Source organism: Petaurus breviceps, unplaced genomic scaffold, assembly GCF_028583685.1.
Source record: "Petaurus breviceps papuanus isolate PSGF00001 unplaced genomic scaffold, PetGlider_PUasm1.0 91041, whole genome shotgun sequence".
NCBI classification, from domain to species: domain Eukaryota; kingdom Metazoa; phylum Chordata; class Mammalia; order Diprotodontia; family Petauridae; genus Petaurus; species Petaurus breviceps.
The window spans coordinates 3,087,780-3,113,700 of record NW_027187400.1 but is presented as its reverse complement, the minus strand read 5'-3'; the positions used below and the strand labels follow the sequence as shown (position 1 = coordinate 3,113,700).

The following is a 25,921-nucleotide window of genomic DNA, read 5'->3' as shown; positions in this document are numbered from 1 at the left end:
TGCCTACAGACCCAACTATGTCTCTCCTATCCTTAACCCCCCTCCCCTCACTTTTATCTATCTGTTATCCTCTATCTCTCTTCGCCTTCTCACTAGACTATAATTGATGTTTCCATTTTCCTCTCCACTGGTTCTAAATCCTTTGAATTCCATCTTCAACTTCAATTCACCAGTGATCCTTTTATCCTTTTGTGCTTTTTTTTTTTGGATGGGGAAGGCAGGGCAATTGGGGTTAAGTGACTTGCCCAAGGTAACACGGCTAGTAAGTGTTAAGTGTCTGAAGCCAGATTTGGATCTCTTAGTGGCCAAATCTCATGTCTTTTCTCAGTCTTCATCCTTCTTGACCTCTTTGCACTGTGGATCTCTCTCTTCTCTTGGTTAGGTGTTTCTCTTCCCTGTCTGACCACTTCTCAGTCTCCTTTATCCAGGTCATGCTCACTAACTATGAATGTCTTCTAAGGCTCTGTCTTGGGACCACTTCTCTTCACCCTCCATACTATCTCCTTTGGTGATCTCATCAGCTTCTGTGAGTTCATCTCTATGCAAGTGGTTTCTAGATCTATATATCCAGTCCTAACCTCTCCCTGAGCTCCAGTCTCTCATCTCAGGTTAGATGTCCAATAGGCGTATTTAACTCACCATCTCCAAAGCAAAACTTATGATCTTTCCTTCCCAACTCCTCTTTTTCCAAATTACCTATTACTATTAAGGGCTCCACCATTCTGCCAGGTACCTAGACCCCCAACCTTAGTATCATCCTTAGCTTCTCTCTAGCACTCACTCCATATGGCCAATTGTTGCCGAATCTTGTCATTTTGAACTTCACAACATCCCTCATCTATCCTTCTGTCCACTCACACTTATTTTCTCATGTTTGGATAGTTCCGCTGGTTGATTTCCCTGCCCCGAACTTTTCCTAACTCGGCCATCCTCTATTCAGCTGCTGAAGGTGATAAGCATAGGTCTGACGACATCCCTTTCCTACCTTCCCAGTCTTCCGTAGCATTTTCTCCCACATACCCTCCTTTTAGGTGGCAGTTGGAATTAAGTGACTTGCCCAGAATCACACAGTTTGTAAGTATCTGAGGCTGGATTTGAACTCAGCTCCTCTTGATTCCAGGGCTGGTGCTCTCTCCACTGTGCCTCCTAGTTGCTCCTCTTCCACGTACTCTTATGATCTAGCACCACTGGCCTTTTTGTTGTTCTTCACACATGGCATGCCATTGCCTTCCTTCATGCCTTTTAGATACCCGTAGCCCACACCACCCCAAGGCATGGATTGCTGGCTCCTTCTCACTTCTGTCTTCCTTTAAGACTCATCTCAAGGCTCCTTTTGGCAAGAGGTCTTTTTCACTCCTCCTCATTGCTAGTGCCTTCACTTTAAGATTACATCCCATTTGCACTGTATTTAACTTGTATATACATAGTTATTAGGCAGGGACAGCTGGGTGGTGCAGTGGATAGAACACTGGGCTTGGAATCAGGAAGACTCATCTTCCTGAGTTCAAATCTGATTTCAGACACTATCTGTGTGACCCTGGCAAGTCACTTAACCCTGTTTGCCTCAGTTTCCTCATCTGTAAAATGAGCTGGAGAAGAAAATGGCAAACCATTCCAGCATCTCTGCCAAGGTAACCCCAAATAGGGTCACGAAGAGTCAAAAATGACTGATCAGAAACACAGTTACTAGCATGTTGTATCTTCCATTAGTATGAGAACTTCCTAAGACGTTATCTTTTTAAACTTTCTTTGTCTCATCATTTAGCACAGTGCCTGGCACACAGGAAGTGCTTGACAAATGCTCATTGATTGATTCATTGACAAAACTAGTGGCTGTGGTTATTGAGTCACTCTCAAGTCAAATCTGTGATTTGTACAAGTCTTAATATTTTAAAAAAATTAAATTATTTTTCAATGAACAAAAATGTTTTTTCCCCTCCATCCCATTACTTTCCCAGTAGTAATACTTGAAAGGTTATAATGAATTGAAGAGGTCTAACAAAACTGGAGAAGGGCAAAAGTGTCCTGATTTTCCAAAAAGGGAAGAGAATGCAGTCTGCAAACCATTGACCAATGAATCTGATTCTTGGTAAAATTTCCTAGAATCTATTATTAAAGGGGTAGCTAGTGAATCTATAGGAAAGAAGGTGGTGATCACAAAGAATGACCTCTTTATATATATATATATATATAATGTGTGTTTATGTGTGTATACACACATACATATATATGCATGCATACACATACATGTGTATACACACATATAGACTTTAAACAAAGGATTTGATGAAGTCTCTCACGATATTCTTGTAGGAAATATAGATAAAATTGAGTTAGATGATTATACAATTTGTAAGTAATAAATATATAATATATAATATAAATAACAAAATTGATTATATAATTTTGCATATTCATAATTGGGCCTATAATGATGGGCTTCATGCAAATAGTAGCCATTAATGGTTTGCCTGTCAACCTGTAGGGAGATCTCTGGTGGAGCATTTCAGGGTCCTTGGTATTTTGCTGTTTAACATTTTCATCAGTGATTTGGATTATGGGATAAATGGCATGCTTATCAAATTTACAGATGATGAGAATTAGGAAAGTATAATTAAGACATTGTATAACAGGTAAGGATCCAAAAAAGATCCCAACAGTTAAGAACCTGGCTTGAATCTCTGGCATTGATATGTGTACTTAACTCCAATCATGCAAATCATAAACTGGTGAGCACTTTCACCTTCTTCTCAGGTTCTTGGAGATCTTGACATTATGTTTTTTTCCCATTGGTTATGCCTTACTCTTGCTGGTCTACTCCCTTTTCTTATGATGCATCTCTCTGATGATATTCTTTATATTAATTCACTTGAGCAGTACTTCATTGATTATGTGAGATTCCCTAGGTATCTTTCCATTGCCATTTAGATGATCTCCAAGGTTAAATTTTCAGAGACTGTGTTCCATGACTCACAGACAGATAGCATCAATAGAAGAATACTGATAGGTTTGTTTCCAGAAGGACCTTGTGAGTCTTTAAAAACACTACACAATTTCACAAGGTAAATCTAGCCTAGTTTCCTCCTCCTAATCAACTTTGGACCCACCTCATTGTGCATCTTCAGTGTCTGTATAAGATTTATGTATGGATGGTCCAGTTCTACGGGACGTCCATCTGATAGCATGTCAATAGTCTGCATTATTGATCCTCTATCCACTTGGTTTTCCCAGTGTGGATTGTAGGGTAAAACTCTTTTCAGTGATAGGCTTTATTAGGAAATACTGAATGTTGTGGGGCTTGATGTAATCAGTACAGTGTCATCTGTAAACAACAGCATCTGGGACATCCTCCATGACAAGGACAGATGCTTTGGTGAGCATATGTCTCATTTATTTGCTCCCCCCCCCATTTGTCTGGAAGTGTAATTTTTTTGGTGTAAAGAACTTCTGGTGAAGAAACTACCTCTACCAATGCAGGCTGGCACCTTGTTCTGCAACACAGAGACCAATGCCTGAAGCAATGTCATGCCTTGTTTGATATTCATAACCAGAATGTCATTGAATGAAGTTATTTCTGTTAGATCTTTGAAGGAATCTTGCATGATTTGGACTTTTACATGGAAGATACCTTGTTATAAGAGAGTTTTTAAGGTGGTCTTTGTGCTACCAAGTACAGTTCTTTTCAGTAGTCAATGAATGAACAGTAAGCACAGGAGCATCTTGTACTACTTGTACCTTTTAATCACTTGTGTGACTAGAAGGATTTGGTCTGTTGTTGAATAACATTTGCAAAAGCCTTCCTGTTCCCTTCTTTTATCTTCATCACATGCCCTTGATGTGCATGTAGATTATTTATAGAATATTCTCATAAGGATTTTTTTATAGATGGGAAACCAGGTGTGTAGATTAGTGATTATCAATGTTGTCTCACTTGACTTTTTTTTTTTTTGTTAAGAATAAGGTCGATGATTCCCTCCCTCCCCCATGCCATTTTTACTGCTTTGTGCAGAATAATAGAGACTATGATGTTAGAATACAAAGGTGATATAGCGCCACTGTCATTGATAGAGAAAAAGAATTTGGTATGGACATTTATTTTTACAGATCTTAGCCTTTCTTTGATCTGTTCATTGCTCTTCATCCAGTTTCATACTTAAATGTCTTCAGTGTGAGCTATCTTATTTGGGCCCCTCTCACCTTTCTGGAAATGTGTTTTTCCTTCTTCCACTGCTTTTCACTGTTTAATGCAGCAAGACTGTTTATAGTCCTTTCTATGCTTTTTTTTAAATAAGATTTTTACAAAAGAAGTTGTTATTCTAAAACAGGGTCATCCTTGGCTGTCAAATATCATGCAGGTGATCAAGTATCTTTCTTGATGAGGGTTTTGGAGGCTCTTTTGGTCTCCATATTGGTCTGCTGCATCCCAATCCATATTGTGATGATTAACTCTTTTATTCCTTTTAAATTTATTCATTTTTAGTTTAGAGCATTCAGTTCCACAAGTTTTTGGGTTCCAAATTTTCTCTCCCTCCCTCACTTCCCCCCCAAGATGTCATGTGATCAAATATAGGTTCTACACATACCCTTACATTAAGCATATTTTCATAATAGTCAAGTTGTAAAGAAGAATTATAACCAATGGGGGGCAGCCAGGTAGCACAGCGAGTAAGAGCACTGGCTCCAGTGTCGGGATGACCTGGGGATCGAATCCGGGCTCAGACACTTAGCACCCACCCAGAAACACCTGACCGTGTAACCTTGAGCAAGTTACTTAACCCCAGTTGCTTAGGGGCGGCCAGGTGGCTCAGTGAGTAAGAGCACGGGCTCCAGTGTCGGGATGACCTGGGGATCAAATCTGGGCTCAGATACTCAGCACCACACCCAGAAATACCTGGCCGTGTAACCTTGAGCAAGTTACTTAACCCCGATTGCTTTAAAAAAAAAAAGAATTATAACCAATAGAATGAACCAAGAGAAAGAAGAAATAAAACAAAAGAGAGCAAATAGTTTGCTTCAATTTGCATTCAGACCCCATAATTCTTTCTCTGGATGTGGAGAACCTTTTCCATTATGAGTCCTTTGGAGTTGTCTTAGAACCTTGCATTGCTGAGAAGAGCCCAGTCTATCAAAGTCAGTCATCACAGATACAATGTGTACAATGTTCTCCTGGTTCTGCTCCCCTCATTCAGCATGAGTGATGATTAACTTTTTAGGAAATGGCAGTAATCTGTGTCCATGTCTGTTAATCCATTTCCCATGTTGGGGGATCAACAGCTTGATGAATTAGAGCAGACTGGAGTTGCTTCAGTTATGCTCCATAGCTTCTCATTTTTATACTTTCTTCTAATTGGTACTGATCTTGAATGAACAAGTCATTGATCTGGCTTTATATAGAGAACTGATTCAGAAATGACCTCCACATTGGCAACCAGTCATTTTGTGTATGTTAATATCAGAAAAAAATCTTATTTCATATTACTCCTCTTCATATACTCTGCATTCTAGCCAAACTGCCCAGTTACTTATTTCCTATAATGAAATGTTATCTCCCACCTCTGTGCCTTTGCATAGGTGATCTCCCATGCATGGAATACACTTTTTTTTCTTTTTGGAGGGCAATTGGGATTAAGTGACTTGCCCAAGGTCACATGGGTAGTAAGTGTTAAGTGTCTGAGGTTGGATTTGAACTCAGGTCCTCCTGACTTCAGGGCTGGTGCTCTATTCACTACACCACCTAGCCGCCCCAGGAATGAATGTACTTTCTTCTCACCTCCACCTTGTAAATTTCTAGTTCTTCATTCCTTCCTTTGTTCCTTCCTTCCTTCCATATTATAGGTGCCATCTTTTGCATGAGGTCTTTCCCAATTCCACTGGTGATTAGTGTGTTCTTCCTTATGAAATTACATTGCATGACTTTATTTTGCATTTGCTTATTTCTTTTTTTTTTGCTTTATTTTTTTTTCTTGGAGGGCAATTGGGGTTAAGTAACTTGCCAAAGGTTACACAGCTAGTTTTTTTTTGTGTGTGGGTGTTAAGTGTCTGAGGTCGGAACCGGACTCAGGTCCTCCTGACTCCGGGGCGTGTGCTTTACTCACTGCACCCTCTTCCTTCCTTCCTTCTTTCCTTCCTTCCTTCCTTCCTTCCTTCCTTCCTTCCTTCCTTCTTTCCTTCCTTCCTTCCTTCCTTCCTTCCTTCCTTCCTTCCTTCCTTCCTTCCTTCCTTCCTTTCTTTCCTTCTTTCTTTATTTTTTTTGCATTTGCTTATTTCTATACCTTTCAATCTTGCTCCTACAATGTAAGCTCCTTAAGGGCAAGGATAATTTTGTTCTTTTCTCTTGGTATCCTTAGCATCTAGAACAATGCCTAGCACTCTTAGGTTCTCAACAAATGTTTCTTGAATTGAATGAATCAATGAAATTTGTTGGAGAGATTTCTTGCAGGTTTTGGCTGGACTGACTAGGTCATCTCTGAAACCTTCTAACTCTTTCATACCTTCCAGCTCTGAAAGAGCATGATTCAATGCTATTGTGCTAAAACACATAAGTGATGCAAACATTTTGATGCTTCCCTCCTATAGTTCTCTAAATAGCCTCAAACACGCAGATTTCTCTCTAGTTATGTGTGTGGTATGTGTTGAGTGTGTGTGCATGTCCATATCAGATTATACACCGTGGGTGGATTGGCTCCTGAATTAGGAAACACAAGATGTTCTGCGGTTTTAGTCCAGGGGTGAGGACTCCAATACAGCAGCCCAGATCCTGTCCCCAGCCTTTTCTTTAACGTCCCCTCCTTCAATGCCCCTTTCCTCAATTTGATGTCTCATATGATTTTCTAGAAGTGGGAGGTGATGTAGGAATTACCTTGGAGTAATCTAGTAATTTGTCCTAACAGTAAATTGGAGAGTGACCCCAGGATGGATTTGAGATAAAATAGCTTTCCTGTTCCCACAGCTGGCTGTTCTTTCGATGAGGATGGAGACCCAGTGGCACCATGTGAATATAGTCAGGCCCAGTATGATGATTTCCAGTGGGAGCGAGTGCGCAATGACGCTGGCCCCCGGTTCCCACCAGACCTGCCTCACGGTGAGTCTTTTTCTCCCTTTCTTTAAAAATATGCTTTATTGATACCTTGTCTTTACGTCAGTTATGTCTCACCCCCACCTCCAGGTTGAACCTTTCTCTGTGACAAAGGAAAACAATGAAGCAAAAACATCTCATACAAAAACCTTGTCTGACAATGTCTACAGCGTCTCTCCTGTTTGTCTTTCATCTCTCTGCCATGGGAGAAGATTTATCTTTTGTTGTCTCTTCACTAGGATCTTTACTGGTTTTTCTATTATTCACAGTATGATTCCTTTTGGTATATTCCTCATTTACATTTTATCATTGTGTACATTGTTCTCATGATTCTGCTTATTTTTTTGTACTAGTTCATACAAATCTTTTCATGTTTCTCAGAATTATTACATTCATGTGCCACGCTTGGTTCAGCCCAATCAGTGGACAACCACTTTGTTTTCAGCTCTTTGCTCCCCTAAAAAGTTCTGTTATGAATATTTTGGTATATATGAGAACTTTTTTCCTTTCTTTGACTTTCATGAGGCATATATGGGGGGGGGCGCATTACTCAGTCAAAGAGTGTAGGTGGTTTAGTCACTTTTCTCACATAATTCAAAATTGAGATCCAGAAGTTTGATTATTTCCCAGAACTGAGGTGAACCATTTTCTGTTCTCCCCTCTTTCCTGCCCTGTAGTGAGCTTACTTCTCTTACTTCCTCCCAACACTGAACCTTCCCTGACCCCCTTCCTTTCTTATCTAACATAGAAGTTAGATACAACCACTACTGAGACCCATAAAGGCTTGGGATATCTGCCCTTGTAACATAAACACGTAGTTGTATAGTATCAGGTTTATTGCTAGGGGAGCCTGACTTCCTCCTCAGGAAACTGTATTCACCACTCTCACATTCATTGCCTTATCACCTCTTACCCTGGCTAATCTGGGCACAATTCTATTTTGGGTCTAGCCTAAAGTTTCCTCCAAGAGGTTCAAAATAAAGGAGGTGCTCAATGTACAAACATGAATCCAGTACGATACAGGAGATTTGTTCCTATTTAAAGGAAGCCATGATAAGCAAAGGAGAATCTTGGCATGCATTACAGAATGACCAGAACAGAACTGTGTGGCTTGCTTATTACTGCCAGTGCAGTTAGCTGGGAGTCAACATTCAGCCATGTTACATTGTCTGATGCCAACCCCTGCCCTGGTGCCATCTTACTCCCTGTGCTGCTTAGACGCTCTCTCTTGGTGGTGGTCAAGCTTTCCAGCATGAATACTTTCCCCTTGCTGACAGACATTGCTCCAGAAGGATGCTGTTTCTGTCACTTTACCAGTGGTAGATGTTGCCACTATGACCAAAAGGCTTCTAGGCCTCTTGAGTTTTCACAAGGCCCTGTACCAGTCATGAAGACATAAAAGGCACCAGCTTGCCTAGACAAAATGGAAGGAGGAGAAAGGGCTAAGGCCCAGTGCAGCCCCTTAGCATACTCAGAGTTCTGGATCAGCAGCAAATTATGGAACTGAACCCAGTATATGGTCAGAAGCCAGCCCCTGAGAAATCCCACGTGGCCTCCCTGGAAGAGGATATTTGCCTGTGGGTAGAATGCCTCCCATTACACTTGCCTTCAGTGAGCTCTCCCTGACCCTCTTCCTTTCCTGTCCCACAGTGAAGTTTCCCAGATTCCCCATAACTTGCTCCATCTCCTTTTCTCTGATCCTCTTTCCTGTCCTGCACTGAACCTTCTCTAATCCTCCTTCCTATCCCACAGTGATCCCCTCCTAATCTCCTCCTTTCTCTGCCCCAGAATAAGCTTACTTTGTTTCTCCACTGTGGGAGCCTTTTTGGATCTTTCCCTGCTTGCCCCCATCCCGCCCCCAATGCTCTGCTGTGGACCTTGCCTAATCCTGCTTCTTTCCTGCCCCACTGTGAGCCTTCTCCATTTCGTCCCTTTGCCCTTCCATGGACCTTTCCTAGCAGGCAGGTCATTGTGGTGTGATGGAAAGAGCATTGCAATGGGAGACATATTCACTCCCTGTGTGACATTAGGCAAATGACTATTTCTCCGAACTTCTGCTTCTTCATCTAATTCATGAGGAATTTGGACTGGGTGACCTTTATGGTCCTCTCCAGCTCAGTATCCACTGTCCCCTTCATTGTTTACTGCTTCCTTGTCCCATGAAGATCGGGGCCACGGTTTTTCTCACACCTCTCCTCCTCTTCCCTCATTGCCTTCAAGCTGTCCATAAGCCCACGAACACATCCATCAGTGGCCGTTCTTACTCCTTCTCTCTCTCCTGCTTTTTCTCTTTTTTGGGCCTCCCAGTTCCCACTCCCTGAGGATTCTCCTCCCTTCTATAGTTCCCTAACATACAGCATTTTCTGCTCAAACTCTGATCCCTGCTCCCTCCTATCTAGTGCTTGGACTCATAACCCTTATGTGTTATCTTCCCCTTAGAATGCAAGTTCTTTGAGCTCAGGGACTGTCTTGCTTGCTAACATTTGCATCTCCAGCATTTAGCACAGCTCTTGGCACATAGTAAGTGATTAATAAATGCTTTGTTTATCTATCTCATAGATTGTGTGCCTGACCTCAGGATGGGCTCCCCCGCCCCACTTTTTGAGGGGGAGGGTAGAGTTATCATCACTGTTTCTTCCTTCAGATGCCCTTTGGGCTTGAGAGGATGAGTCACTCAGCCCCAATTTCTACTTAGGGCTAGGTCTGATCAGACTTCGATGGCCATGGTGGAGAAGGCATATGATGACCAGTCCTGTTGGCTTCTCTCCACATTCTGAGACAGAATCTTCAGCAACCTCTCCAGGGCTAAGTTTGGGGCTCAGCCATCACTGCTCTGCTATGGTCATATCACAGAATCACAGAATTTAGAGCCATTAAGCCTTCTCTGAGACCATCTTGTCCAAACCATAGATGAAAAGAATCCCCACGATAGAATATTTAACAAATGGTCATCCAGCCTCTGCCTGAAGACCTGCAAGGAGGCGGAATCATTCCCATCCTTCTTCTTGGGGCAGCCCAATCCACTTTGGGGCAGCTTTCATTGGGAGCAAAGTTTTTTGGCCATCAAGCCAACTCTGGCCTTTTGGCATTGTTTACCCATTGTTTCTCTACTCTAGAACCAAACAGAACAAGTCTAATCTTTCCACCTGCTGGCCTTTTAGATAGCTGAACAAAGATATTGTGCTCACCCTGAGCCTTCTCTTCTCCAGGCTAAATATTCCTAGTTCCTCTACCGGATCCTTATATGGCATAGCCTCAAGGTCCTTCACCACCTTGGCTGCCCTCCTCTGGCTTCCTCCAGCTTATCAAGGTCCTTAAACTCTGGTGCCCTGTTGAATTCCAGAGACCTGCTCACTATGTGCAGAAAGCCTCAGATGTCTCTCCAGGCATGTCAAAAAGCATCATAGAGCTTCAGAGCTGGAAATGCCCTCAGAGGGCAGTTAGTCTGATTTCCTCATTTAAATGGATGACCCAGATGGGGGGAATTGAGTTGCCTAGGGTCATGTAGTATGGTCAGTGGCATGCTTGGGAATAGAACCCAGGCCTTCTGATTCCTAGGCCGGGAATCTTTTCTGCTCTATCATGCTGTATTTCAGAACTTTCAGCAATGCTTTCTCTCTCTGTCCCTCTCCTCCTTATCCCTCCTTCTCCTTTTCCCAGAAGCTCACAATTGTGGAGGCTTAGAGGCTGATTAGACAGCCTTTTCTTCCTCCTGAAAATAATTTGGGCCCTCTTTTTTTCCATTTAACATTTTTTTTTCTTGATATCTTTTGTTTTCACATTGCCATGATTTCCAAATATAAACCTCCCTACTCTCTCCTACTGAAGGAACCATCCCTTGTAACAAGGGATAGAAAAGAAAGGGTGTAGTGAGTGTGTGTGTGTGTGTGTGTGTGTGTGTGTGTGTATAAAGCACTTCAGTAAAACTAACCAACCGATTAACTGAGTGTGACAGCATATGCATGTTCAACATTCATAGCTCCTCAACTCGGCGAGGAAGTGGGGGAACCATTTTCTCATCTCTTTATCAGGAGTTCCCTTTTCTCTTTCCTTCTGCTCCTGCCACATTTCCCCTCCCAGCTTGGAGCCTGTCTTGGCTGGCGCTGGTAGCCTGTTAACACCCCACCTTTCTGCTTCCTCTCCCATCCTCTTTACGGATGAGGTTAGGGATGCCCATACTCTCTCCCCAGGGTATATCTAGTGGTTAGATCCTTTTATTAAGAGGATTTGTTCTGTGAAGTTTGGATTGGGTCAAAGGGATTTGAGGACCTAGAGGGCCGCATGTGGCCTCAAGGCCACAGGTTCCCCACCCCTGAATTCTAGACTGTTGGGAAGATGAGTTGCTCCCCCTAGAATAGCTAGAGGAAGGCAGAGCATGAGTCTGTGTTCCCTAATGCTTTGGGGACCAGAGTCAGGGGGGATCAAAGCAGGATGGGAAGAAAAGGCAAGGGGTCCTTGGTGACACCAGGGCTAGAGCCTAGGACTCTAATTAATCAGAGACAGGAAGGGCTTCTCTGTTATAGAGAAGAAAAGAGCAGGAAGAGAGAAGGGGAGAAGGATAGGTTGGTTTCTGGGTTAGGGGCTAGGATGATAGAGAGGAAGTCTATATAAAAAGAGAATACAAATTTGTTAAAAAAAAATAAAAATCTTTAAGCCCTGCCCACTTCCCTCCTGACTCTGTAGTCCTGGCCTTGGAGAGATGAATGAAATTCCCTTCCAGGGGTGTCTCAGGGGAGCCCTGAACTCTGGAGGTACAGGGGCTGAGATGAAAATGAGTTTTTGTTGGATGTCTTCCAAGCCCGGGAGTCAACTGGGATAGCTCTGACTTCTGGCCCCTTGCCACTCGCCTCTTCCCTCCTGGGTGGCTTCCTCAGCCACCAATCACCTCCTGCTCCCCTCTGGCCTCACTCCAAGGAGCTATGGCTCTCAGATCATTTCCCCTTTCCTGGGCCCAGTTGGGGCCTCCCTTGTTGATCCCATTTCAGCACTAAGGGCCATACCCCAGACAGGTGGGGCTGAATCTCTGGGCTCTCCCCAGGAAGGGCCTGGAAGAACTAGGACCCCCAGCTCACAGCCCTGCAGAATTGCTTCAGTCTGACCTTGCTGGAGCAGAAATCACCTGATGCAGGTGGTTGGAGACATAGCTGGATTGTGAGCAGGGGGAAAAGTGGCTGATTGGGACTAGAGAGACTGAGGTTTGGATTCCAGGCCTGCCACTTACAGTCTGTGTGACCTTGGCTAGCTCTGGGCCTCGATTTCTCTCATCTGTCACATGATCCAGGTAGGCAGGGCTGTGGATAGATGGCTGCCTTGGGGTCCAAAAGGTCTGGCTTCAGATCCTGCCTCAGTGACTTGCCATCTGTGTCAGAAGTCACAAAGTTCTGAGCCTCAGTTTCCTTGCTCATAAAATGGGGATAAAATAGCATCCATCTCACAGGGCGGTAAGGACCAAAACAGATGAGGTCATGAATGTTGTCTGGCACTTTGTAAGCCTTAAGGTGGAATACACATGCCGGCTTGTACATAATTACTAGCGATCTCTCAGATCCTGCCCAGTTTAAATCTAAGAGCCGATGGTTTATTGCCAAAATATACAGAAATCCTCTGGTTTCTGTCTCATCTTGTCGGCATTTCCCCTCGACTCCTTCCCTGGCTTCCTCCAGACCCTCTCTGTTTCTCCTCTGTGGCCCCCCTGTCCCTGTCTCCCTGAAGCCTCCTCAGCTCCTCAGTGCCTAACACCGTGTTTGGTGCATAGTGGGAGCTTTAAAATATTTGCTGACTATGTTTATTGACTTAGTCCTCTTCCCCCTCCCCTCTTCTCATTCTAGGTTCGTACCTGATGGTTAACTCTTCCCAGCATGCTGCTGGGCAGCGGGCCCACGTGGTCTTCCAGAGCCTGAGTGAGAATGACACCCACTGCTTACAGTTCAGTTACTTCCTGTATAGCCGGGATGGGCACAGCCCTGGGGCCCTGGGAGTCTACGTGCGTGTCAATGGAGGCCCCTTGGGCAGTGCCGTCTGGAACATGTCTGGCTCTCATGGCCGTCAGTGGCACCAGGCTGAGCTGGCGGTCAGCACCTTCTGGCCCAATGAGTACCAGGTGAGCTGGCCATGGCTGCTCTGCCTGAGAGGTCCAGCGGTGACCAGAGTTAAGACTTTGGCTGTGTCTAGGATTTGGGTGATCTGTGGCAAGGTTGGGGCTCAGTGTGACTTGGGTGAGAATGCTTAGTCCTGAATTAGGGGTAGAGTCTATGGTTGAGGAATGGGACTACAACCTTCAGTGCAGTTTGGTAGAAAAATCCCTGAATTTGGAATCAAAGGACCTGGGTTCAAATCCCAACTCTTCTACCTACTGCCTGTGTGACCTCAGGCAAATGTCCTAATGCTCTGGGTGTGGGGCCTCATCTTTCAAATGCAGCTCTAAATCTATGATTCTGTGGTCTTTGGGGCAGTCACCATCCCTAAAGGGTCTGTCCTAAGACCTTGGCCTTTAAACACCAAGTTTTACCAGACCTTGGTGAGGAGATGCTGTTGGCTGCTCAGTGCTGGCTTCCAAGGTGGGCTGGTGGGCCTTCTTCTAGGTGGAGTCAGGGTGGTGTCAGGCCAGGTCCATCTGGGTTGGAGGGCAGGCAGAAGGGATTTGGGGTAGATGTGGAAGGAGAAGGATTGGGACGGAGGCTACTTCAGGGAAGGAGTACTTACCTGCATTTACCACCCTCCAAATCCCAGCACAGAGCTATGCACATAAGCATTCGTCAAGTGGATGAAGGAAAACCTATGCTGCTTATAGTGGTTGGAGGAGGAACTGAAGGCTTTGGGGTGTATCTCTAGCACCTAGAGCTGTGCTTGACACATGAACGATGCTTACTAAGTGCCTGATGATTAATTGATTGATGGTAGAGCTGGGGGACGGGGAGAGTTAACTCTGGGGATGGGCAGAGGCCTAGACTATGAGCTTGGTGTTTGGGTCCCTTCTGCCCCAGGTGTTGTTTGAGGCCATCATCTCCACTGACCGTCGAGGCTACATGGGCCTGGATGACATTCTGCTCTTCAGCTACCCATGTGGTGAGTCTTCCAGGGAGTCCCCCTGCTGTCCATTATTCCTTGGAGATGTTGTTGCTGTGGGATGTAGAGGGGACTGCCCCCGGGTGATGGAGGGGAGCCTGGCTCCTCCATGCTACCTACATACCCCATCTTCAATGCCTTGTGTCCCTGTCCCCTCTCTCCAGCAAAGGCCCCTCACTTCTCCCGTCTGGGCGATGTGGAGGTCAATGCAGGCCAGAATGCCACTTTCCAGTGCATGGCAGCTGGGCGGGCCTCGGAGGCTGAGCAGTTTCTGTTGCAGGTGAGAGTCTTCCCTTGTTACCCTTCTCCTTACCTCTCTGCCCTCACCATAGGGCAGCTGAGAGTTCTTTGTCTCCTTGGTGGGCAGAGCAGCAGACGTTCTTTGGGTTCTTCCTCCTCCCAGAGTGGTTGTCCACTCTCCCCTTTCCTGGTGGGCAGATCCCCTACCACATTCTCTTCTTTTCTGGTGGTCAAGGCTCTAGGTTTGGTCTCTGGGTGGGCAGGGTCATCTCCAGGCTTACCCTCCTTCTTTCCTAGCGCCAGGGTGGTTTGATGGTCCCTGCTGCCTCCGTGAAGCACATTAGTCACCGCCGCTTCCTGGCCACGTTCCTGCTGCCTGAAGTTGGGCGGGGGGAACAGGACCTCTATCGCTGTGTGTCCCAGGCCCCCCGGGGGGCAGGAGTCTCCAACTTTGCAGAGCTCATTGTTAAGGGTCAGTGAACTTCTGGGGTGAATCAGAGACCTGGGGGATCCAGGTCAGACTGAGGGATCTGAGAGAGTCAGGCCTAGAGGGTGGCCTCTGGGTGGGCTAGGGTCAGTGTGTGATTGGGGAGGGAGTCAGGGTAAAAGGGTATCTTCTTAGTTCCTCTCTGGGTTACGTCCACCTGCGCCCCCCCTAGATCCCTTAGGGATTCTAGAGTGTTGGACAAGGGTAAGAGGTGGCTGCCACACTGCCCTTTCCTGCCTACTTCCTCCTGTCCCCCAGAGCCCCCCACACCCATCGCACCTCCCCAGTTGCTCCGGGCTGGCTCCACCTACCTCATCATTCAGCTCAACACCAACTCCATCATTGGTGATGGCCCCATTGTGCGCAAGGAGATCGAATACCGCATGTCGCGGGGCCCATGGGCAGAGGTTCACGCGGTCAGCATGCAGACCTACAAGCTGTGGCACCTGGACCCCGACACCGAGTATGAGATCAGCGTGTTGCTCACCCGGCCTGGTGAAGGGGGCACTGGAAAGCCTGGCCCTGCGCTCATCAGCAGGACCAAATGTGCAGGTGAGTGATGCTGGAAAGGGGGAAGGGTGCATCCTGGGCCTGATCTGGTAGAAGCCATTTGTGGATGAGGAAATGAGGCCCGGAGATATTGAAGGGTTTGCCCAAAGTCTCACAGGGAGTAAGTTAAATCTGAACGCAAGTATTGTGACTCCATCCAGTGTTCTTTCTGTTGGGCTATACTGTCTCTGTTGATTCTTGGGGTCAACAAAATTGCAGGGGGAATGCTTAACCTACTCAGGAGAAAAAGCCTTTTAAAGTATCTTACTGGCCTGAATATATGTCACCCTTGCAGACAGATGGAGTTTTGAAGGTGAGAGCATTTTGAAAAGGGAAAAAAAAGATACGCACTGAAAAATAACGCCAAGTATAGAATGCATTCATGTTTTATCCAAGTTAGATTTGGAAGAGAAGTGTGGCAGAGATTTGTACCCATACTGAACTTCAGCAGTCCTCTTTGCTTGTAGACAGTTAATGTGCTAATTATAAATAGTCTTATTTATTCCTTAAAATGGATCCCTATGAGATCTCCCTTTGCTGACACTTTGTTAGCAGGTATTTGAAATTAATGAGATATTTCCTAATATTTCAAAAGACCCATGATTTCCTGAGTGGGCATTCCCTGACACAGATTGCTACCACTTCCTATCTTAGAAAAGGCTCTTCATAAGTTGCTGGGGCCAATCCCTTTCCCCCCAACATCTGCCGGTGGCCAAGTTTCTGGTGATGTGCACCAACTGCCCTCAGCTGGGTAGGTCACTGCTCAGTGATTGTTCTCAGAATTGTATCCGAAGCCTTCCCAGCTCAGCTGGTCCTGGCAGAGCTCAGGGCTCAGCTGGTATGGCCTTTGAGAGGGTCTTCTCCATGAGACAGGATAGAAATTGAATTCCTTTGAAGTGATTCAGACTGGCCTTCCCCACCTTAATCTGACCCTGGGGTGGTGCTGTGCTCATGGTGGTTGACTTTCTCAGCTTCCAAGGGCAGTACCTTCCTGTATTTCCTTTTGACTGATTAGTTCTCTTTCACCCCTTTCTCCCTGTTTTCTTCCCCATTTTTCCTCCTGTTCTTTGGCCTCATCTTTGTCCCCCAGAGCCCATGAGAGCTCCCAAGGGGCTTGCCTTTTCTGAGATTCAATCTCGCCAGCTGACTCTCCAGTGGGAGCCCCTTGGCTACAATGTCACCCGCTGCCACACCTACACCGTGTCCCTGTGCTACCGCTACACTGTGGGCAGCAGCCACAACCAGACTTTTCGGGAGTGCGTGAAGATGGAACGGGGTACCAACCGCTACACCATCAAAAACCTGCTGCCCTACAGGAACATCCATGTGCGGCTCATCCTGGCCAACCCTGAGGGAAGGAAAGAGGGCAAGGAGGTCATCTTCCAGACGGATGAAGATGGTAAGGCCCTTGTGGTTCTGAGTGGCTTGCTCCTATGGGAAGGGGCCTTCCAGGGTATCCGTAGAAGTCTTGTTAGATGAGTGCCTTGGGTCAAGGATTGTCTCCCTGACAGTGGTTAAGGATGGGTCAAAGACTAGGACTCAGTAGTAGACTGGTCAGCAGCAGGACATTTGAGAGCTAGCTCACCAGGACTAGGAGGCAAAGAGTGTGTCCATTTGCTATCTTGTCACTCTCTAAGGTACTTAATGTACTGAGTTCTAGACAAACCTACATCTGCAAACATGTATTTACCTTTCTTTGTATTTCCAGGGCTTAACACGATGCCTGGAATACAGTAAGCACTCAATAAATGTTTATTGACTGATTGACTGAGAATATGTAGCACAGTGTCTAATGCTTGTAGACTGACTGATATGTTTAATACTGATGTATTAAGTGCCTACTGTTTATAAAAGTTTAAAGAAGTTACTTCAGCTCATTGCTATTGCCATGAATCAATCGATAAGCCTTAGTAATGACCTGATCTGTCTAGTATCACGTCTGACATCTCAAAAGGGGCAACGCCACACACCTGCATCCCCTTCCCTCCATTCATACAGCCACCACCTTAGTTCATCACCCATCATCTGGATTACTGAAATGGCTTTGCTGATTCTGGTCTTTTCTTGTCTAACTCCTCCACACAGTGCTTTTCTGGGCATTTAGTAAATGTTTGTTGGAATTACTGTGTATTTGTTGAATTTCTGAAGTCACACATCTGACTATGGTACTACCCTGCTCAAGAATCTTCAGTGGTTCCCAGTTGTCTCTAGGACAAAATGCAGAGTTCTCAGCCTGGCATTGAAGGCTACTTACTTTTCTAGTTTATTTCATGTAACTCCATCTTCATAGTGGACTAGTTGTTCTTTGACCTTGACCTTTCATCCCCAGCTTCTGTGCATTTGCGTGGCCCTTTCCCCCTACCTGGGCCACACTCCTTCCTCATCTCTGCCTCTTAGAACCCTTATGTTCCCTCAAGGCTCAGCCTAGGTGCTGCCTCTTCCATGAAGCCTTCAGGTGCCCATACCTCCTCCATCTGCCAGTTGCTTTCATTTACTCCCCTATGTTGTGTTTCAGTCTCCAGGAACTGGTTACCCTCAGCTGGCCATCCTCCAGTAAATTTCTCAGGGGCATGGACTGTTTTACTTTTGTCTCTGTTTCTCCAAGAGTTGGCACACTAGGGTGTATATAGTAGGTGCTTACTTTACATTTGTTGAATTGAATTGAATGGGAGACAAGGTCACTACTCTGCCTTTTTTTGCAATTTGCTGTTCACTTGGGCAGACAATAATGATAATAATTCACAAAAGTCAACATTTTGGTAGCACATTACAGGTTTTACGAAGCGTGTGCCCCATGGCAGCTCTGCCAACTAGGTGGTATGAGTATTATTATCCTTGTTTTACAGAGAGGGAAACTGAGGCTCAGAGAGATTGTCACATAATGGTCACATAACTCTAACTAAGTAAGCTAAGCCAGGCTTCAAAACACAGGCCTCTTGGGTCCAGCTTGCTTCATTGTCCCCCATGGTCTAGGTGTGTGTTGAGGGGACCCAGAATCACAGAATTCCTGTGTCAGGAAGGATTTCAGAGGCTGCTAGTCCAGCCCAGATCTAAATAATCAAATAATCAACTGGCATTTACAATGTCCTACTATGTGCCAGGCCCAGTGCTAACCTCTGTGAATAGACAAAAACAAAACAACATCCTCTGAAGGCATACCCTGTTAGCAGTTATCTGGACTTTGCTTAAAGTTCTCTATTGAGGTTTCTAATGTATAAGGGAAGATATTATTACCCATGCATTTACACATGAGGAAACTGAGGTTCAAAATGAATGAATAAAAAAAAATTAAGTGCATACTATGATACAAATACAAAAATGAGACAGTTCCTGCCCTCAAGGAGCTCACATTCTAATAGGGGCAGATACACACACACGTATAAATACACACACACACACACACACACACAGGAGTATCCAGGGAAGGACATTTTGGTTTGGAAAGTTACAGGGATGGTGATGGTAGAGCCCTACTATAGTGGGTAGATTGATATGCCCTTACATATGTATTGATTGGATTGTAGAAAGCAAGGGGAGGGAGTGAGAGAATTGAGGTGGACGGTGGGTATGTGGCTGTTGAGGAGAGGGCCGTAAAGAGAGGAATTACTATTTTGAAAATGGACCTGGGATGAAGAACTCCTGAATTTAGTAGCAGGCCTTCTCCTTAGTCAATCAAATGGAGTCTTCAGGCTCTTGGAGTTATAGGGTCTTTATATCATCACATGGTCTTATTGTCCATGGTCCTCCTTGAGGACAATAGGTGGTTAAGAGGATGGAAGACTGAAAACTTGGGTTTGAATCCTGCCTCAGACACTTACTAGCTATGAGATCCTGAACAAGCCCCTGAAAGAGGTCTTAACCTCAGTTTCCTCATCTGAAAAATAGGGATAATGATAGCCCCTATCTCACTGGATTGTTGTGAGGGTCAAATGATAACTGAATGTGTAGAGTGCTTTGCTATCCTTTAATGCCATGGGAATGTTAGCTATTATTTATTATCCACTGGTCTTTAGTTGATCATGGCCTTTAGGTTACTCTTAGATGGTCATGTAACCTATAAAGAAATGATCTCTGGAAATGACGGCATTAAAACCAAAAGACATCAATAAACCTTTCTCGGAAAGGACTGGCCTCAAATCAATGACTCCATTAATAAGAATTTATTAAGTGCTTACTGTGTGTTAAGTAAGCCTTGAGGATGCGAAGGGAAATAGAAAACAGTCTCTACCCTCAAGGAACTCACATTCTAATGGGGGGAGGGACCATATATAAAGCAGTGCACACACGCTAAATCCAGGGCAGATGGGATAGATGCCCACCACTGCATAGAAAATGAATAGATGCAGAATATAAGATGCCCCATATATCAACACACACATGCTTACACAAGACACATGTGCATATGTACACGCACAGGTGTTTACACATGGTGCACTACATGCATGCATTGTATGCTATTATAACATACACATGTATACACGCACATACATGTGTGAATGTATGTTCCCCCTCTGCACAGCACAGATACATGTAATATGTATACACAGTGCACTCATACATACCTGCACAATTTATGGATTCACGGTGTGTGTGTGCACATGCACATATGTGCATTATGTGTGTGGTACTATATACCTATATATGTATATTATAATATTTAATGTTTAGTATGCATATAGGTATATAGCACCACAACACACATATATGTGTATATGCACACATGTGTGTTGTGTAATAGATGTCTATACATATACACACATATGAATGAATAATTACTCTTCCCCTAGACCCAGCTTCACGGGGGAGCTCCTTTTCTTGCCCGCCGTCCCCTGGACCTGTCTCTTGCACAGCTCTGGGTGGCCCCTTATCCTAGCCTTCCCCTGCTTCCACAAGTCTGTGCCTGGTTCCTGGGGGGGCCTAATCCCCCTCTTCCCCATTCTCGCCTCTAGGCTGGATTCCTTTTTCTTCTTAATGCATTAGAGCCTGACGTGGAACTTTCTTTCTTCACTTACAAAAACATCCTGGTGCCCAGATGGTCTTTCTCAGTTACAGTTATTGTTATTGGTCCTCATAATACTGTGCTATCATTCAAAAACAGAGACCATAAATCTAGAGCTGGAAGGTGCCCTAGAGGCAATCAGTCAGTAAGCATTTATTAAGCACCTACTGCATGCTGGGTACTGTGCTAAGCACTGGGGTACAAAGAAAGGGAGCTTTCAGTTTAATGGGGGAGGCAGCATGCAAACAGCTAGGTATAAACAAGATATAGATAGGATAAATCTGAGACTGTTAAGTCCAACTCTCTCATTTTATACACGAGGACTTGCCCAGCATCACACAGCTAGTGAATGTCTGGGGTAGGATTCAAACTTAGGTTTCCTCAACTCCAAGCCCCGCATTCTGTCACCACCAGTGCTGTGGCTGATTGTGTAGTTTGAGTTTGTTTTCCTTTCTTTGAAAACAAGTGTGATATTGCTTGTTTTTGACATCACCTTCATTGTCAGTTAAATCCCTCTTCCCTCCTCTCCTTCCAGAACCATCTAGCAGGGTCCTGGGGCCAGCTCTAATCCACTTGCCAGATCTAATCTCAAATGTTCTCTTGGAGCATTCACACCTCTGAAACTGGCCACCACCAATCAGGACTTGATTTATTGTCCTGGTGATTGTCTGAACTTAAAAGTGTTAATAACATAGATTAAACTTAAAAAGATGTGTGTGCATGCATATATATACATTTTTTTTTATTAAGCAATCAGGGTTAAGTAACTTGCTCAAGGTTACACGGCCAGTTATTTCTGGGTATGGTGCTGAGTGTCTGAGCCCGGGATTCGATCTCCAGATCGTTCTGACACTGGAGCCGGTACTCTTACTCGCTGTGCTACCTGGCCGCCCCCATGCATAATTTTTTTTTTTGTCCCCAGAGAGGCTGATTTGTTACACATTTATCACTTGAGTTCTCTTCCTTTTTAATAATGAAAAAAGGAAGGAAGGAAGGAAAAAAGAAAGAAAAGAAGGAAGAAAGGAAAGAAGTAAGGAAGAAAGAAACAAAAGGCATTTCAGCCAATCAAATTCAACTGATTCCCCTTAGTTCATCAATTGAATCTGACAGTAGAGTCTGTGCAGCACTCCACTCCCATAGTCCTCCATGGGATGAGGCTTTTCAAAGAGACTTACTTTATCAGCCACAGTTGAAGAAAGGGTGAAGTAAAGCAAGCTTAGAGCCTGGAATGTCAAAGTTTCAGGGCCCAGGGATCTTGATGCTGCAATACCCCTAAGCTGGCCACAGAGGCCAGTCCAAGTTTCTGGGCTAACTGACCTGCATGCTGTCTTAGCACACATCTCTCCCTCCTGAACCTACAGCCCCATTCTTGTCTCTTTTCCTACTTCTAGGCTGATATCATCCTAACCCCTCTTAGCAAATTTTGGGGTTAGTGCTTCCAGGAGGATCCCTGTCCTCCACTGTGGCAGGGCTCCATCTACTTGGCCAGCCTCCTTTTCATGAATGATAACTCCTCTCTCCCTGCCAGATTGATAGTGCTCCACCCCCATCCCCACCACTGACATACGGTAATAACCTCATACAAGTTCCATGATTGTGAAGGGAAAGACCTTATTTTTCCCTCTTGGTTGACATTGAAATTGGAGAGATCAAGGATAGGGATGATCTGTGCTTCTAAGGGTGTTGAGAAGGAGCAGCCTAGTGTAATGGAAAGAGGACTGAATTTGGAGTTAGAGGACCTGGGTTCAAATTCTGAAGCTTGCAAGTGTGCCCTTGGATAAGTCACATTCTCTATTGGCCTCAGTTTCCCTGTCTGCAAAATGAAGTGGTTATACTTTATTAATCAGTCAACAAGAATTGACTAAGTACTTACTATGTACCGGCCATCATGTTAGGTGCTGGAGATACAGAGAGAAAAACGAAATGGCCCTTGCCCTCTAAGTCTCTAAGCTTCCTTCTAGCCCTAAGTGTATGATCCTAAGAGGAGGTAGAAATCCAGGGAAAAGTCAGAGAAGTCAGAAAAGTCAGAAAAGAAAAACTCTCCTCTTGGGATGCTACTTCTAATGCTTCCAAAATATTGAGGGCCCTCCCAAGTAAAGGGGAAATGGGGCATTGGGGGTTGGGAGTTGGCTAAAAGCCTATAAGCTTTACATGGCAGCACCTCTTTGAGTTCTGCCCGGCTCCCTCCCTATTAGGGAGGTTGTTTCTGGGAGCTTCCAGGCTCCAGATGACACAGAGTTTGAGCAGAAGCTGCAGACATAACAAAAGCACCTGATTCCACTGCCTCTTGCCTTCCTTTCAGAGGATGGGCTGCCCCCCAGAGAGGTTCCTGCCTGCGACTAGGGTTCCTGCCTGTCTGTTTTAGGTTCAAGTTTAGGTGGTACAGTAGATAGAGTATCAGCCTAGGGTTCAAATGTGGCCTCAGAGTCTTAGAAGCTAGCTAATCACAACTTCTCTCTGCCTCAGTTTCCTCAACTGTAAAATGGAGATAATAACAGCACTTATTGTTGTGAGGATCAAATGAGATCATATGTGTAAAGCTCTTAGTATGGTGCCGGGCACATAGTAGGTGCTTTGTAAATGTTGTTATCTTTATTTGCTGATTCATTCATTCATATATGTATTGATATCCATTCATTCTTTTATTTACCTATGCATCCAATTTATTCATTCGTTTACCTGTGCACCCATTTATTCATTTATCTATCCATTCATTCATTCTTTTATCTATCCATTCATTTATCTATTTATTCATTCATTGATTTTCCTGGAGGCTCCATAGTCAGTAAGTAGCAAACCCAGGACTGAATTTCAAACTCTTCTGCTTCCAAATGCAATACTCATTTCTTTTTTTTTTTGGAGAGGGAGAGGCAGGACAATTGGGGTTAAGTGACTTGCCCAAGGTCACATGGCTAGTTTTTGTATTAAGTGTCTGAGGCTTGATTTGAACTTAGGTCCTCCTGACTCCAGGGCCAGCTCTATTCACTGAGCCACCTAGCTGCCCTAGCAAAGAATATTTTTTTTTTTTTTAAAGAAAACGAGGAAGAAAAAAAATCAGCAAAATTGATCAACATATAGAAAAATTCTGAAGATATATGCAGTGTTCCACATCCCTGGCCATTCTCCCCACCCCCACCCCCCCTGGAGTGGGGGCAGGTGTCTTCTCTCTCATCCCTCCTCTGAGGCCAGGCTTGTTCTTTGTAATTCTGCGACATTCATTTTCGCTTGTTTTACAGTTGTTCCTTCCGTTTCCATTGTTGTAGTCATTATGTATATTGTTTTCTTGGCTCTGCTTACTTTACTCTGCATCATTTTTCGATACTTCTCTTCTCATAATGTTCTTCACTTCTTACAGGAGAGAAGGGAAGGGGAAGGGATTTAGCGTTTATAAAGAGCCTATTATGTTCCAGGCAGTAGGCTGAGCACTTTAAAAATATTATCTCATTTGATACTCACAACAACCCTGGAAGGAAGGGACTATTGTGACCCCATTTTATAGTTGAGGAAACTGAGGCAAACAGAGGTTAAGTGACTTGTCTAGGGTTACATATCTAGGAAGTATCTGAGGCCAGATTTCAACTCAGGCCCCATGGTTTATCCATGGGCCACCAGGTGCCTCTTAAAAGCATGGTAATACTCCATTCCATTCATGTTCCACATTTTGTTTAGCCATTTTCCAATCTGTGGGCATCTACTTTATTTCTGGTTCTTTTCAGTATATATTTTCTTTCCCTCCTACCTCCCCTGTTACTGAAAGAAAAAAAAGGAAAAAACCCTGGTAATAAATATGCATAGTCAAACAAGACAAGTACCTATACTGGCTGTTTCCAAAACCACACATCTCAATCTACCCCTGAGTCCCTCATCTCTCTGTCAGGAGGTGGGTTATATGTTTCCCCATAACTCCTCTAGAATTGTGGCTGGTCCTTACCTTGATCAGAGTTCTTAAGTCTTTCAAAGTTGTTTCTCCTTACGATGTGGTTGTTATTGGGTAAATTGTTTTCTTGGTTCTGCTCACTCACATCTTTCTGCATCAGTTCATACAAATCTTTCAGCTTCCTCTGAAACCATTCCCTTTATCATTTCTTATAGCCCAATAGTATTCCATCACCTTCCTAAACTATAACTTGTTCAGCTATTCTCCAGTTGTTGGGGACCCTCTTAACTTGCAGTTCTTTGCCACCACAAAAGAAGCAGCTATAAATATTTTTTGTATATGTGAGTCCTTTCCCCCTTTTTTTGGTTTCTGAGGGTGTATGAGTCACTGTGGTCAGAGGGTATGTATTAATAACTTTGGGAGATGTTTTCCTGCAGCTACCAGGCATGGCTCCCCTTCATAGCTAAACTATAAACTCCTGGAGGTTGAGACCCTGGGCTCATCATAGGTGCTTGCTGAATTTTTGACTCTAACAACCATTCATTATCCTTTCTTGAAGAGCAATTGACTGTCTGGGCTCCCTGAATAGCTTCCATCCCCTCCCCAGCCTGGGAACAAAATCCATGCTTACCTAAGGTGGCTCAATCCCAGTTCCCCTGGGGGAGCCTCATTTTTATCAGCCTAATGATTAGGGCAATTAATTAGAGAGTACTTCTGGATTGAGTGGATGCTGGAATCGTGTCTAGAGTCAGGGTCTGCTCTCTAAGCCAGGAGGACATGGGGTGAGACTAGAGAGCCAGGTCTCTCTTCCCACTCTGCTGGGAATCCCGGAAATTTATCACTCTGGGCTGGGTGGTAAGGCAGGCACCATGGCCCTGGAGGGCCAACACATGGCTATAGTTTTTGTGTAGGTTGTTTTCTCGGTTCTGCATTTTTCACTCTGCATCAGTTCACATCCAGTGTGGCATGACTTTGCATCAGAGAGACCTAGTTTCAAATCCCACCTCAGATTCTGAGGTCATCACTTAACCTCAGTGGACTTTGATGTCTCCATCTGCAAAAATGAGGGGGCTGGCTTCAATGACCTCTTCAATCTCTTCCAGCCCTAGATTTAGGACCTACAGTTTTTACACAGACTGCTGGGTAGGGGCCAGTTCCATGGCCAGGCATTTTGTGTGCTTGGGACAGGGTTTCAAGATGGTGCCTCACTGGGTCACTATCCTCTGGACTCTCTGCCCATTTACTATATCCCGTGAGACTTGATTCATTACTAAGTAAACTCCTCCAGGCCAGAGAGAATAGAATTTCCTGGCATACAGGACATAAACATTAATCAAAACATCCACTGAAAAAGATTTCATGTTGTGTGGTTAAGAGACTTGGGTTCTAGTTTTACCACCTGGCTTGCTCACAGGTGAGGTACTTGTCTAGGACTTTGTTTTCTCTGCTATCAATTAGAGGGTTGGACTAGATGGTCTTGAAGCTCTTTACTGCCTTTAGCAATGTATTCCTTTAAAAGCATTGTATTAAGGTTCTTCTCCCCACCCCCCCAACCCCCATCTTTCTTATTTCCTAAAGACTCTCTTTCCCAATAAAACCTTATCCTATAACCAGGAAAAATACTTAAGG

The 25,921-nt window shown here is 44.6% G+C and overlaps 1 protein-coding gene across 2 annotated transcripts in view; it reads left to right on the top strand.

Moving 5' to 3' along the window:
• Window positions 1-25,921, top strand: part of PTPRU (protein tyrosine phosphatase receptor type U) — a 104,670-nt gene that overhangs the window by 24,387 nt on the left and 54,362 nt on the right. For both annotated transcript variants that reach the window (XM_069079287.1, XM_069079286.1), the window contains exons 2-8: window positions 6,950-7,081; window positions 12,904-13,175; window positions 14,059-14,140; window positions 14,305-14,420; window positions 14,678-14,852; window positions 15,126-15,419; window positions 16,507-16,815. In XM_069079287.1, coding sequence (XP_068935388.1) covers window positions 6,950-7,081; window positions 12,904-13,175; window positions 14,059-14,140; window positions 14,305-14,420; window positions 14,678-14,852; window positions 15,126-15,419; window positions 16,507-16,815 — 1,380 coding nt within the window. The remainder of the gene's footprint in view (window positions 1-6,949; window positions 7,082-12,903; window positions 13,176-14,058; window positions 14,141-14,304; window positions 14,421-14,677; window positions 14,853-15,125; window positions 15,420-16,506; window positions 16,816-25,921) is intronic.